The 14,970-nt window shown below is 43.2% G+C and overlaps 1 protein-coding gene across 1 annotated transcript in view; it reads left to right on the plus strand.

Annotated features, from left to right (window-relative positions):
* Positions 1–1,512: 1,512 nt before the first annotated feature.
* HEPHL1 (hephaestin like 1) overlaps positions 1,513–14,970 on the plus strand; it is a 36,629-nt gene continuing 23,171 nt past the window's right edge. Inside the window, exons 1-4 of the mRNA XM_005434716.3 lie at positions 1,513–1,682; positions 10,923–11,167; positions 11,942–12,154; positions 13,983–14,162. Of these exons, the coding sequence (XP_005434773.2) occupies positions 1,513–1,682; positions 10,923–11,167; positions 11,942–12,154; positions 13,983–14,162 (808 nt within the window). The remainder of the gene's footprint in view (positions 1,683–10,922; positions 11,168–11,941; positions 12,155–13,982; positions 14,163–14,970) is intronic.

The raw sequence follows: 14,970 nt of genomic DNA on the forward strand, positions 1-14,970 counted from the left end.
AGGGAAGGGAAAAAACCCCCACCCAAGCAATCCACAATACAATTGCTCACCACCCACTGACATGCCCAGCCAGTCCCCAAGCAGCAATCGGCCAACCCCAGCCAACTCCCTCCAGTTTATATACTCAGCACGACATTCTATGGTATGGAATATCCCCTTGGCTAGTTTGGGTCAGCTGTCCCAGCTGTGCCCCCTCCCAGTTTCTTGTGCCCCCCCAGCCCTCTTGCTGGCAGAGCCCAAGAAACTAGAAAGTCCTTGACTTAGTATAAACATCACCCAGCAACAACCAAAACCATCACTCTGCTATCAACATTGCTCACACCAAATCCAAAACACAGCACTGCACCAGCTACTAAGAAGAAAATTAACTCTGTCCCAGCTGAAACCAGGACACTGACAACATTAAACCTGTAGCTACCATATTCGTTTGTAAAGCGTGTTGCAACCCTAAGCCATGAGTAACCATTAGCTTCAATGAGAAGAGGTCAGATGGTCTGGAGCTGAAAGGGGAATTTTGCAACTGCTAAAGCTTGCAATGAGTCTCAAAAGTGATGCTGTATTCCATTTTTTATGTCTTTAGTTGGCTAAAAATTAGTAAGAGAGCAATATGATTTTGCAAAGTTTCTTGCCACCTAAGTGATTTTTTTGGGAATGTTTCCTCAGTGGCTTAGAATATCCTATCAAGTCATACTCCAATAGATTTACACTTGGCTTTGGCAGGATGGTAATAGAGATTTCCTCTTAGAGGAAGTTAAACTATTAAGGAGGGACTGCTTTTCTAGAGAGCCACATGGGCATGTAAATTACCAAGGTTAATAAAAGGGCTATTTTTGTGTGCCTCAATTTTTAGTGTCCAAATGGAAAGAATTTACAAAGGCTCTAACTTCCAGAAATGTTTGTAAAAAAGGGCCTCATTTTCAGCACTCTAAAACTGAATATATTCAGATCACTTGCAGCCTTAATGAATGGGTCAGAGGTACTGGCAAATTCTTTCTCTCTCTGATAATGCTTGATTATAACCTGGTGTTATGCCATTGAAGGAACCCTATGAAGGCAGCAAGACAGTAGCTTCAGAAATCACAGGCATGATAAAGGAGTTAAAATAAAATAAAAAAATAAAAAGAAAGGAAGTTTTGACATGAAATGCAAAAACACAAAAAACCAACCCTTGCCCCAGCATGCTACACCACCTAGTCTGAAAAAAGGAGGACAAAAAACCATCCAGGCTTCCAAAAAGACACCAGCTGGCTCTAGCCTGGCTGGGTAAGTGAGCAATTTATGCATTCACCAAAGGATTGGCAAAGGTCCTGCCATGACAGCAACCTCCTCCCTAGCCCTGCTCTGCATAGCCGGGCTCTCTACCTATCCCAGTCCTAACCTGCTGAAAAGGAGGAGCTTTGCTCTGTCCATTCCTTATTTATAACTTGTCAAGAGCTGGGAGGGAGGGGTGAGCTCCCTGTGGTGCATCCTGCTGCTGCCTGCCCGCTGCCAGCCTCACAATCACAAGTACAAATGCCTCCTGCCTGGCATGGTGGCTGCCTCTGTGCTCTGGGGTTCCTCTGGCTGTTTGCAGTGCTGGAAGCAAAGACCAGAACCTATTACCTTGGGATTGTGGAAGAGAACTGGGACTATGCACCGTCTGGGAAAAATCTGATCACAGGACAAAACCTCTTAGAGGACAAGTAAGTTACTGGGGGCTCTGGTAAATCGTAGATGTGTTGACAGCTCCAAAAAAAAATAAATGACTAGTGTGGTTAATGTTGCTGTAAATGTCTTGAGATGGCTTTTTCCTTGTTTTTCTTCTGATGATGTTGTCATAGGCAGGATTTCAGCATCAAGGCAAGAGTAGACTTTGGCTGACTTCCCTTCCATCGTGGCTGATTAAGCAAGATGATAGTGTGTGTCTGAAGGCGACTTTCAGGAACTGATATTTGTCAAAACAGTGTCAGGTAGTGGGCTCAATCCCCCTCCTCCCGTGTGTGTTTCATGGAGATGTAGGTATTTCTGGGACTGGTTCTCCAAAGGTAAATTTCAGCTTTGCCATAATCAAGCACAGCTCTTTGCATAAGACAAAAGACTGTTTAGCTGGAAAAAGAATGTATGCTTTTTCCTTGCAAGACAATAAAAGTTGAGGGGCTTGGTATGACATTGTAAAATTCAGATGTGTATAATACCTACAACTGAGAAACAAGTAGATGGTTCATATATCCCCCCTATGCATGCAGCTGTGGAGACCTCCATTTAGGAAATCTGTGTAGATAAGTGTTTAAATATACAACAGCGCAGGGTCACACTGAAGTCCCAGCCATCACCTGTGCTGAAACTGGAGTGTTTAGGTAAGCGCTGTGATGAAATGTGCCTCGGCCAGTGGAAAACAGGGATCTGCTCTTGTGTTTGCATTGCTGGGGTTGGCTGTGTGTCCCTCCCACGCCAGGAGAGTTGGCCTGGACATTGGATGGGGATGGCACAAACCCTTGCCTGTCTACAGTGTGGGCTTCAAACAAGTATGGCGGTATTTTTAAGATTTCATTGATTTTGTTTGACACCCTAGAAATAGTTTGGGGGTCCTTCCTCTGAGTCTAGGCTTGGGGTTGGGGTGGGAGCCGTGAGTGAGTGAGGAGGTCCTGGTGTCCATACCAGGTCTGGAGGCACACTGGGAGCTGAGTGCTGTATCCCAGGAGTTAGAAATGGAAATATCCTTTCTGACTTTTCAGGAAATCCCAAGCAATGCTGGAATTTTGTTTAGTGGCCAGTAATTTCAGAATTATTCTCAGCTGGATTTCATAAAGGAAATTATTTTGCTACAAGCAGGAGGCAAGGAAGAGCCTTTTTTCAACACAATTTTTCGACGAAGAAATTTTTCAACACAAATTTCTGCTTATGCTCTTAACAGCTAGAGGTCCCAGATAGCATCCAAGTCAGTAGGTGTTACCTTTATAGATAGAATTCAGGGTAATAGTTTGTCCCCAGCCCATGAAAACAAGCTTTGCTGGAAAGGTTATTCTTCAGTTGTGTTAAACACTTGAATTTCTCACTTCCCTACCCTTTTGAGCAGAGGATAACTTTCTCCACTCCCTAAACTGCAAGACCCCTCACTAAAAATAATTCAGCTTTAAGTGAAGGGCAGCTACTTGTAAACCCACCTCAGTGCCATAGAGATACTGGAATCTGTTCTGTAAATTGTACTTTTAATGCTGGCTGCACTTTGTGCTCCCTGAACATCAAGTGGCGCATTTACTTCAAAGTCTGTGACATAAGTGTGATGCCTTTTACATGGCACGACAGGGAGGGAAGATAGCTTCTGTCTTCAGTCATTGTTGTAATGTAATAATTATAGAATATTAATTCCAAAGGGTTTACCCACAGAGGATTTTAAGGTAGACTATACACTCAAAGCTGGGGAGCTGTTTGCGATGAACTCCCTATGTGCAGAATAATGGAGTGATTCTTCTAACCAGTTTACTCCATTTCCAAATTGTGTTGAGTTTAGCCAGAATAAAGTGCTGTATTTGGGAATAATGGTGCATCTGCATAAGCATGTGGACTAAATACTGAACCAGTAATAGCTATTTTGACTATTAAGCTCTATAGGATAACCTCTAACGTAAATTTACAGCCATATACTAATGGTTACTTTCCAGCTAATTAATTGATTCTTATGAATATTATAAAAAACATAGTTTCATAAACAAAGTTTAAGGATCAGGTCCTAGGTAGAGACAAGAATGCATTTTGAGCCAGCCGTGTTCTGCAAGCAGCAATGCACAGGCTCGCTGAGCGTAGCACTTCTCACCTTGTGATGCATCCTCACAGCACCCATCTGATGGGGCACTATCCCAGTTTTATTGATAGGGAAGCAAAGATAAAGAAGCTGCAGACAAACTGATTATCTTGAAAAGAGTCAGTGCATACACATAAAGGAACGCTCCCTTTGATTCAGGCTGACCCACAGAGATATAATCAAAACCACTTATTCTTCACTACTTAATAAAAATGCTGAATTAGCCAGCATGTAATGGAAAGTGTTGTGTTACCTGGATCAGATAGTGAGATTTAAGAGATGATTTTCAATGCTGTCGTGCCAAAGCAAATAATACCTTCCTCAGCCTTTAGTTTTTAGCAGTAAAGAGGAGAAAGACTTCAGTAGCTGAGGCATGGGGCTGGAAATCAGGTGAGCTGGTTCTGACACCAGGCACAGCCGTGCTGCTCAGCTCCCGCTGTGCTGGCGTTTGAGTGAGTTGCCTCCTGAGCCAGGAGCCACAGAGCTGCATCAGCACCTCCCTGGGTGTGAGCTAAAAGGCTGCCTCTCGTCAGAGCTGATTAACCCAAACGCAGCCCTGTGTTAACATAACTATTCTGCTTGGATGCTAATTTTTATTGGGCCTTGTGCTGCTGCAGTGCTCAAGGGCCAGCCTGCTGCTTGCACAGAGCAAGTACCTTGCTGTGCATCAGTGCTTCTTTTGTAAAGGGAGTAACGAGGCTGTTCATCTCTGCCATTTTTTCTTGTCTACTTGAGCCTCAAGCTGTTCCGCTCATTCTCTTAATTTGGACTGTTATGAATGAAACCAAGACATTTCACTCTTGGTTCTCCCTTCAAAAATTAAGCTGTCATTTTCTGAAGCATACAGGACTTTGGAAAGCACAGATCCAGATTACGGCCATTGAGTAGGGGTGAGCTGGGAAGGTGTTCAACATCCCCTCCTACCTGATATAACTGGTGAAAGAATTGACGTCATTAAGCCATGGTGGACTGGACACACAGCGTGCATGGTGCTGTCAGTGCTGCTGGATGTGCTGCAGATCCCAGTGAGATTTTGTGGGTTAGGGCATAAATATTGCTGCAGTGGGAGGGTAAGCTCAGACATTGCCTTCTCCCTTTAGTGGTCACGTAGGCAATGGCCTTTCAAGAGAAAAATACACCTAGGTGTTGTGGCTTGACATACATCAGTCTTTTCCTTCCTATTGTGGCTCAGCCCTCAGGATTAGAGTTTGGTTGATAATCCCTTTAAATTAATTTTGTACTAGTTTATAAGATGAACACTTAAATCTTGCTCTGCTGGTGGTAGATGTTATTAAGTTTTGCCTGATGTAACAGCTCATCTCTTCTCTTTAGGCCATCAATCCTACATTTATCTGGGCCAAGTCTTGCACCCACCAACACTAACGGGTGTTTTTTGTTACCACAGCATCAAACACAGTTTGTGCAATTTGCCTATGAGGAGATCCCACCCAGATAAATGACAATGAAACTGTCGTCACAGATGCTAAACTAATGGCTGAGTCATCATGCGGCCAAATGACCCAATTGCATCAACGGAGATGATCATTGTGGGAAGGGTCAACATCAAAAGGGCATTCAAGGTGAAATCCTGGCTCTAATGAAGCCCAACAGGAGTTTTGTTATTGAGTTCAGGGGAAGGAGAAGTTTATTCTAGGGGAAAAACCATGATAGCCACACTTAACCAGCGACACCTCAGAGCTTCATCTAAGATTTTATGGATTTGATTGACCTCTTCTGTGGCTTGTGTGGGTCAGAAGAGGCCTAAAACATCCTCTGAGGACATTGTGACTTTCATTTTTGAGGACACACAACTTTTGGGTTTTGATGCTTTGTGGCCAGGGCACCATCTACAAATGTGAGTTGGAACTCCTCTTCCCCCTCCACTGGCCATCCCTCTGGCACAGACGTTGCATTAGCCTTACCAGGGGAGCCGTGGTTTGGCAGAGGCTTACCCTGAACAGGCTACATGACCCAGGGGTTAAAATGATGGGGGCAGCCTGGAGCCATGGGCACTGTCCTGGGTTACTTGAGCCACAGGGAAAATGGGGAGCTGAGGAAAGCAAAACCGTTATAAAACCAGCCATAGAGTATGTGAAGAGGGTAGAGGTTAAGGAAGGTTTCACCACCAACAGATTGTAGGGAACAAACCCATGAAGACAGGTGTTTAAATGGTTGCCAGTGTAAAATCGATGGGACTTTAGTGGAACAATGGTAATAAAGGAAAGTTTGTATTTGCCTACAGTTGCACCCAGGAGCATACAGTGGCTCTTTGGCAAGTTAACCACAGGAGAAAATTTTGGTCTCCACATCTGGTAGTCATTCAAAGTGCTGATTTTTCAATGTTGACTACAGTGGCAAACCAACTCAGCCAGCTTTGAAATTATATCAGCGGGGGATCTGGTTCAAGTCTACCAAGGAGCTGTCTGTTTGGCCGTGCACAACATGTAGCTCTTTCCATTTCTTATTGCACACTGTAACATAGTATTCATGTAAGCATCTCTTGAAAAAAATAACCTCTGTTAGGTTGTAGCTCTGCTGCTTAAGATCAAAGGTAACATAAACATGGTAAAAATGTTGGCAAAATACTTATTCTGTGTGATAAAAGAAAAAGGTGTAGAAATTACATTTAACTGATGGTCCCACCCTAACTCGTGGTCCTATCCTGAGATGGCAGACTATCTGCATGTCTAGTCTTGATTTGAAGTAGAATCTACTCTTGCTCTCATTTGGAAGAGTCATAGTGCTTGTCATTGCGGAGAGATGGATGTCTGTAATTGTACTTATGTCTGTACTTATTTTGAGGAATTAGAGTTAACTTCCCATTAATAACTCCCTGCCCTACTCATGTGCATTGCCAGCTTTTCTTGGAGCTTAAGAACTGCTAAGAGTGCCCAACTGGCAAAATGAAATCAGTTACAGAAAGAAAGGCAGGATTTGCATGGCTTTCCTGGGCTGAACAAGATTTCTTATGCCCTGATTCACAAGCCTGCTTAGCTCTGTATGTGACCTCAAGACTGTCCTGACTGGAGCAGAAGGAGAGGATTTAGGAAGCTTGCATGGGTGCAGCTCCAGAGGGTGGAGTATTCTTTCCTGTAAGAAAGTAGGAATGGCTGATCATCACAACTTTCTGCACATAAAGTGCAGACTGACAACTGAGGTAGAGGGAGATAGTCAAGATTTAGAACAGCAGCTTTTACATCTGCACAAGACCAGGAAGATGGAAGAGGTTCAAGCAGTGATACCACAAAGCCACCAGGAGCATGAAGTAGTTGAAGTAAGTAGGGGAGCATGACAAAGCAGGGAAAAGTTTTGTCTTTATGCAACAAGAGATGAATAACAGATAGGAGACATTTTGACAGGGGGCACCCAGTAGAACAGGCACATTGTGACCACTGGAAGAAAGAGGCAAAGGCAGATTCAGAGAACTGGATGTGTTTAACCACACAGCATTTAGAGAAGCCACTGCTGCAACAGTATATTGGAAAGTCAGTGAGTGGGAAAGAATGAAGCAGAAGATGCAGTTGAAGGGGAAGTTTAACTCAATGACAGAAAATATTAAGTGTTTCCCAAGGAAGCAGACGTCATCAAAAGAAGACAGGGAATGGTGTTTGAGAATTGTCAAAGACAGGAGATTAAGGTCAGCAGGACACTATCCTGAAGCTGAGAAAATCTCAAAGAGACTCTGGATATGGGTGGTAAGGAACTGTGAGATGGGAGACACGTTGGTTTGAATGGCACTGGCAGCAAAGACTTCATGGACCACTGAGAAGAAGCTCTCACCGAGAGAAAGAAGAGGGATGGAGGGAAACCTCTGTGTCCCACTGGTGAAGCAGCAGGGGCCATGGCACTGAGCCTGTGCCAGCTCCCTCTGACACATCTGCTGGGTGCACCGCGGCACTGGGTAGAGGTACCGGCCCTACAGTGTGGCTACATGCCTATGATCCAGACATCTGGCAGTGCAGAGCAGAAGTCATTCACACCCGTGCATCCTTTCTAGGAGTTTCCTACAGCTGATACCATTAGCTCCAGTGTGGGTAGTCTTTCTGCAAAGGACTTTGAGCACGCTAATGTGCAGCACAGCAACACTTGTGAAGAGACACAGAGCTACCAGCTACTTTCAAGGCTGAGGTGGGCACCCAAAAGACTTCCTGGATGAAATGGGGCAGCCTGGACACCTTAGAGTGGGACTCACAACAATCAGTGTGCTCTGTTCTCGGGTACCGAGGGCAATCAAAAGGATGTGCTGAAAATACATGTCTCTGTATAGGTAGAAGAACTGGGCTCCACCCCTCCCAGACAGAAGGAGGAGTGAGGCTGAAGTGTCTGCACTCCAAGAAACTCCCAAACATCAGGACATTTTGGGTAGGAAACTCTTCTGCCCTTTGGAGAGTGTGGATCTAGAAGGAAGAGAAGCTATGAAAGAGCCAGAGTCTAACACAACAGCAAGGGCATCAGTGGCATGTAGGATTTGTCTCCCAGAGTTGATTGGTTTTATTCTTTTGACAAAGATTAAACAAACCCCAAAATCAACCGGGGCCAATAGACCAGGTTGTTCCTTTCATGCTGTGATCCCTTTCTGGCTCCACGGCTCTTGCATTGCTTCATGCCCTGCACAGAAGAGCATCACCTTGTGACCAGCCTTGATACTTATTGCCTTGACAGTGGGCTCTGCAGCTCTGAACAGGTGGAGGATGTCTGAAAGCCTTTCAGAAAACTGGCACTAAAAAGACATATTTTCCTGACTCCTAGATGGCTTTAACTAGGAGACAAGCACAGATCTAACCAACAGAAATGCTACAGCATGGCTTTAGGCACCGAGAAAGTCTCTGGTGCCTAAACCTACAGGGTTTTCTCAGGGTGTTTTCTTGAACTTCTGTACCTAACTGGATCTTGAGATCCATGACCTATGCATTTAAAGGAGTTAGGCTCACTTCAAGCATTTGACAAAGCCTGACCAAGAAGTGCACTTTTCTGGGGTACAGTTCTCCTTCTGCTGAAGAGACAGTGTATCCCAGAAGTGTGAAGTTATGGAATAATGTGCAATGTTGTCTGTACAGAAAGCCAAGGGCATAAGGGCACTGTCATCATGGGGAAAGCACAGTGCCACTGCAGCATCTCACTTGAAATATTTGGTGGCTGATGAAAATGAAAAATATGTCTTGAAAATAAGTACTTTCTAAAAAAAAAAATCTATTTGATTTTTATTTCTAGAGAAAACATTACAAACCATTTAAAAAATCACTTTATAATTCGAATTAGGGCATAGCCACATCAATACACCGCCATGAGGTAAGGAAGCATGTGCATTTACACTGCACTACTACTGACAACACCTACTACTCTGTGGTAAAGGTTCTTGTAGCAGCTTTCCCCCCCCCGGCAGTGGAAGGTATCTTCTTGGTGAGCATGGTGTGACTTGCCAGGTCTTGCTGTGCACACATTTACCTCAGACCTGCTACTTCACTGAAAATCCAGACTTCTTGGCAACTCATTCCTTAACCACACTTTTGGAACGTATTTATTTGACATGTTATTCTGTGAAGAAGCAGACTGAGAAGCTTCTGCCCCTTCCCCTCCATCCTAGCCATGTTTCTGCCACGGCAATATCCTTGACAATGTTTTCATTTGTGCCAAAATAGCTCACGGCTTGTTATAAAGCACATTTTTCAGAAGAAAAGGCATTCTTTTTGGAGGCTTTTTCATCTGGATCACTTCATGGATCTAGTTTAGACAGTGGCCACAGAGTTGTAATGATGTTATGAGTTATGGCATCAAGCAGAGATAGCTTGAAAAGAGGGGGTAGTGGATCTTATGGTGGAGAAATTCTAGCAACTCATACTTTTCAACTCGTGTGACATCCAACACTCAGGTTCTTGTACACTGTACAAAACTGTACTAAAGCACCTAAAGAAAATGGGTTCAAGCAGTTGAACTGGCAAGTCGCAAAAACTCACTATAAATATGAAATTGCTATATTTCTTCCAATGATCCTTCAGGAAAATTTAGCTCAGCTTTTTAATGAATTTGTTAGGAAGCATAAAAGTTCAAACAACCTTTGAGGGATGCAAAAACTATGCAGTCAGGTATGGTGGAATTGGTCATACAGTCCACTGCTGGCTGTGTAGCAAAGGGGTTCATTTTTACCCTCTTCGTGTGGGATATTTAGGGATAAGGAAGTGTATCATACTTGTCAGCTGTAACCTGGAGAGAAGTAAGAAAAGATTTTGTATCATAATGGATGGGATGAACATGGGCTGCCAGTATGATGCTATAGTTAAAAGGGCAAAGCTAATTCCCACTTGTGTAAGAAATATTGAAGTTCTTGAGTTCAGACTTCAAAAGAGATAGAGAAATATTGGAAGGCTTTCAGAAAAGAGCTTCAGGAAAGATTTATGGCATAAAGAATGTCAGTGTACTTGGTTTGTCCAGAACATGGGTATAGGAGGCAATTTAGTCAATTAATTACAACTTCTGCAAGTGCCTGCATAGAAAAGAATCTCTTGATGGTATGTGGCTTCTTTGATCTCAGAAAGGGCTTGATGGGAACCAGTGGTTGGAGTGTGGAGCTAGATGATATTAGACTAGAAATGCAATTGAGGATTCAAAGAGAGTAGGTATTTAATAGCTATAATATGTCAACCACTGACCATATGATGGGTTCTCCATCACCTGAAGTTGCTATAAACATAGCCTCTGAAATGTAGAAATGATGCATTTCATGCAAAAAAATATTTCATGCTACTCTTCTGGGGTGTCAAACTAGTTGATTAGAATCACTCTTATTTGCTTTTGGAAAAACTTGATTTGGTTTTCCTTTCCTTCTGAACAGTCATCTTTCAGATGTGAGGTTTCAAACCTTCAAAAGAAGTAGAAACTGCTAAAACTGTACAGAAAGACCTGAGTGGCTGATCCTCAAGTGAAGACTTGTAGTAACTGTGCTGAAGACCAGACCTGCAAGTAGGATGACTGTTACTGTACAGAAAGGGATGTGGATCCTGCTAGCACTGTCCAGGTTTACTCCTCAGCTTTTATTCCACCAGTTATGTGATATGTCCAAAGGAACTATTTATCTGCACTCTAAGCACCAGTTATTTGATCAGCTTTTAAAGGAGTCTAAATTATTTTCCCTTCCCAACACCAGGTTTGCAAGTGTCTATGTGACAAGAGGAGCCAACCGGATAGGACGTGTGTACAAAAAGGCTATTTTCAGGCAGTTCACAGATGACACTTACTCCCAGGAGATCCCCAAAGCAGCCTGGCTGGGGTTCCTGGGGCCAGTCCTGAAGGCAGAAGAAGAGGATGTCTTTATTGTCCATCTAAAAAACTTTGCTTCCCGCCCATACTCTGTGCATCCACATGGGGTCTTCTATGACAAGGACTCTGAAGGTAAAAGTTGGTTTGCCTTTTCCTCTCCTTTTCCCCTGGAGTAGCTAATATGATGGCTAAAAGTTTGTCCAAGTATTTATTGTTCTGGACATTGACATCAAAGGACTTTAGATCACCCCCTCATAAACTCATCAGTAATTGCAGCTGATGACTAAAACCAGGAACAGTCTCGTCTCTTAAAACCTTTTGCCACAAACCTTTGACGCCTGGGATAAAAACAGTACTAAACAGGTTAGGTGGGGTTTTATTCCTGAATTTCTTTCCTGAATTATAAGTCACCAAAGCATCTTCCCTCCTTTCTTCTACTTCTAGCCTGTTTGAATGGTTGGAGTTCTTAAAAGTAAATGCTTTCCTCTCTATAGGGCTACAACAGACATGATTTAATTTTCAGAATCCCAAAGCTATGCATGTGTATTTTGGTTAGAGGACTGTATGGATTTGCTTACATTCATTACTCTCATCAGTTTTCTGTGAGAAGATGCACAATGTTAGCTGGCAAAATGTGTAGATGACATGAGAGTAAAGAGCTAAGGAAAAAATAGTGCCTGTTAATACATTTTTAAAGCTTTGTGTACTGATAAGTAATGGATTTTAACTATCAATTTTTTTGGATGGTTTTACCTGAGATTTTTGACAACTTCTCAGTGATTCTGTACTTGTAAGTGCTGTTATTAATATATAAATCTGTAATAAAATAGAAGAAATTACACATTTATTGAAGGAAAACTGTTAAGGGGGGGGCTAAAATCTTCCTTTTTCCTTTTAATGTATTAGGAGCACTTTACCCTGATGGAACTGGCGGTAAAAGCAAAGAGGACGACTTTGTTGTTCCCGGTGGAAATTACACATACACATGGCCAGTAAGGAAAGATTATTCCCCAACTTTGGCAGACTCAGACTGCTTGACTTGGATTTACCATTCTCACATTGACACACCAAGAGATATTGCATCTGGTTTAATTGGGCCACTGCTGGTTTGTAAAAAAGGTACTGAACTAGAAACACTGATAAAGCAAGCCCCTCTGCCAAGCTTGGCATCTTAACAGTCATTTTTGCTTACAGGTATAAACATGATGGTCTAAAGTCTATCCCTACATAGCCCATAAAAAGGGGCAAGGAATAGCTGGGCCATTCCAGGAGCATCCCAGGGTAGGTATTGTAGCTCTGGGACAACCCCCTTCCTGCTCCCCTTTGGCTTCACGAGAGATTTGCCTTGGCTGGTGGAGGGACGGCAGCATGCTCTGTGGCCAGCTGGTCATGGCCAAGACCAAAAATAAATATTTCCCAACTGGGAATATTTCAGGACAGGTAAAGGACTCATTTCCCAGGAAATTAAATTAGGGCTGGGCAGGTGACTTCATCATTGGCATTTATATATTTGAAGCCCCAAAGTTCTTTGTAATTTTTTCCCGATACAGATTATATATTTATTTTTGCTCACAAGTTGTGTATCACAACCATATGAGGATGTGTGCTGAATAGCTGAGGTGGCAGCCTGTCCCATGTACTTTACAGCCTGATAATTTTGTGCTGGAGCCATCAGGAACTCTCTCCCCTCTATCAGCTGAGCCATCACACCATCACACCCTCTCCCTCTGGGCATCTGTAACTCTGCCACCTCTTTCCAGTACCTCCCACAGTACAGAATCAGCCCTGATTTTATATACAGAACATAGAAGTGAAGCAGGTTTTATATATGAAGAAGAGAAAGACTTCAACGTGGAAAGGATAGGCCTGGTCTCCAGCTTAACTCACACAATTAAAATGTCTCCAACTTTTATTCTCCTGGAGGGCCTTTGAAATCTGCAGAACTGCCCAAATATATAAAAATGAACCGATAACTACGCAATAATACATGAAGCTAGGAAATAACACATTCCAAACAATCCCAGCCTGAAAAGCCAGGTTATCTGTGTGTTCGATCTTGAATTCATCAAGGTGGATATCTGCATGATGCTACTGCTGTAGTCCTTTGTCCAGTGGTGGTAGGTGGCTCCTTAGGGGACTGACAGCAAAGCTCTCAGGCTCTTTCTCGTAGGAGACAGGAGAAGCAAAAGTTTTCATGGGTTTAGAGGTAGACTGGATGATTAGATGAAGTCTGAACCTGCCAATGGTTAATAATAGACTACTCAGTATTGCCGCTCTTATAGTCTCAGGTTGTTCCCCAAATGGTCACTCAGGTAATGATACTGAACTTAGCCTGAATAGATTATATTCATCCTGCCTTCAGCCTTTTAAAACTTAACTATCTAGTCCTAGATAATTGTTGAGGCTTCCTCGTTAGTCCATGGAGAGTGAGGCACATTCAGGCGGCCATTATGAGGGCATGGTTCACCAGTCTCTTCAATGCAACAGAAATGCAGGCTACCACTTGCCTCCCATTAATTCCTGGTGAAGAAAAATGTCACTGGTTTCTGTCTGGATCCAGCCCGTGATCTCCCTCACTGTGCAGGCACACAGACACTAACACTGACTAAAGGGCAGGGCTGGGGGGAGTGGGCCAAAGGTGGGGAAAATGGGACCACAGATATTGGCAGGTACTTGTGCTTATGTCAAACCAAAGAGATCCTAAAATATCAACTTGACCTAGATGAGATGAACTGACTTCTGGAGGCAGTCCAGGTCTTGTCTGTTCAAATGCTGTTGGAGGGGGGTCAAGAGATCTTAGAACGGCAACATTAGGTGAGATTCATCCTGCCCTATAGATCATGGGCTGAGCACAGTATTTCCTTGAGTGCTCCAAAGTCGTTGTCACTTCTAAATTCAATCCCCTCCAAAGCTTTTTTTATCACTTTCCTTTTCGTTTGCAATTTAGGAACTGCAGATGAGACTTCAATAGAAGGGACTGGTGCTGCTAACGCTTTTGCCCTGATGTTTAGCATTGTAGATGAAAACTTCAGCTGGTACCTTGATGAGAATATAAACACCTTCTGCTTAGAACCAGCCACAGTTAACAAAGAGGATGAAGGTTTCCAGACCAGCAACCGAATGCATGGTGAGCAGGATTCTTGAGCAAATGGTGACCTACAGCAGTGACCAGGCTCTTTTCATTTCAGTAGGACCTTCTGTCCCTTGTGCTGTCTCTCCTTTATCTGTGTCAGCAAGGAATGGGTTAGGACGTTGACATACTGTGTTGTTAAAAACTCTCTCCCTAAATACAGCACAAAACATACTGGTTTGCAGAAAGATTTAGCTTTCATGCCCAGCTCTGCCACTTGTTTAACATTTTGTCTTAGGCAACAGATTTAAGCCATTTGGTGACTGTTTGACCAGCTGTGAAAAGAAAAAAAGTATGCTGCAGAGCACTTTGAGATGTGTGTATTGGGAGAGTCCAGCATTTCTCAAAGGGCCTTGTGGATGGTGGGTTGGCTGGTACAACCACTTCTGCCCTTCAGAGATCCATTGGCCAATAGTACTTTGTGCCATGTGGTGATCTGGTGTATTTTGGTTGTCCCATGGAGCCTAGGAGCTAAAATAAATCTCATTCTCCTGGTGTCCTGACACATTCATGTCAGGTGTGGAAGCTGAGGCAGAGAGAGCTGACTAGACTGATTTGATTGATAGAATTTTCAAATCTAAATTGCTTAAGCCTGGCATAAAATGGTATATTTATGACTCAGAGTAAGAGGAAAGAAATTTCAGACATGCTCAATAGCTGCAGAACAAATTAACTTCATTATCAGGCCTTTGTGGTGATGACTTGGCCTTTGCAACATCTTGATATTCCCCAGGAAGTTTTTCACAGACCCAACCAAAGAATTTGGGCCATTTGATTATCCAGAGCTGTAAGCTGTATGTTCAAA

Source organism: Falco cherrug, chromosome 2 (genome assembly GCF_023634085.1).
Source record: "Falco cherrug isolate bFalChe1 chromosome 2, bFalChe1.pri, whole genome shotgun sequence".
Taxonomy (NCBI): domain Eukaryota; kingdom Metazoa; phylum Chordata; class Aves; order Falconiformes; family Falconidae; genus Falco; species Falco cherrug.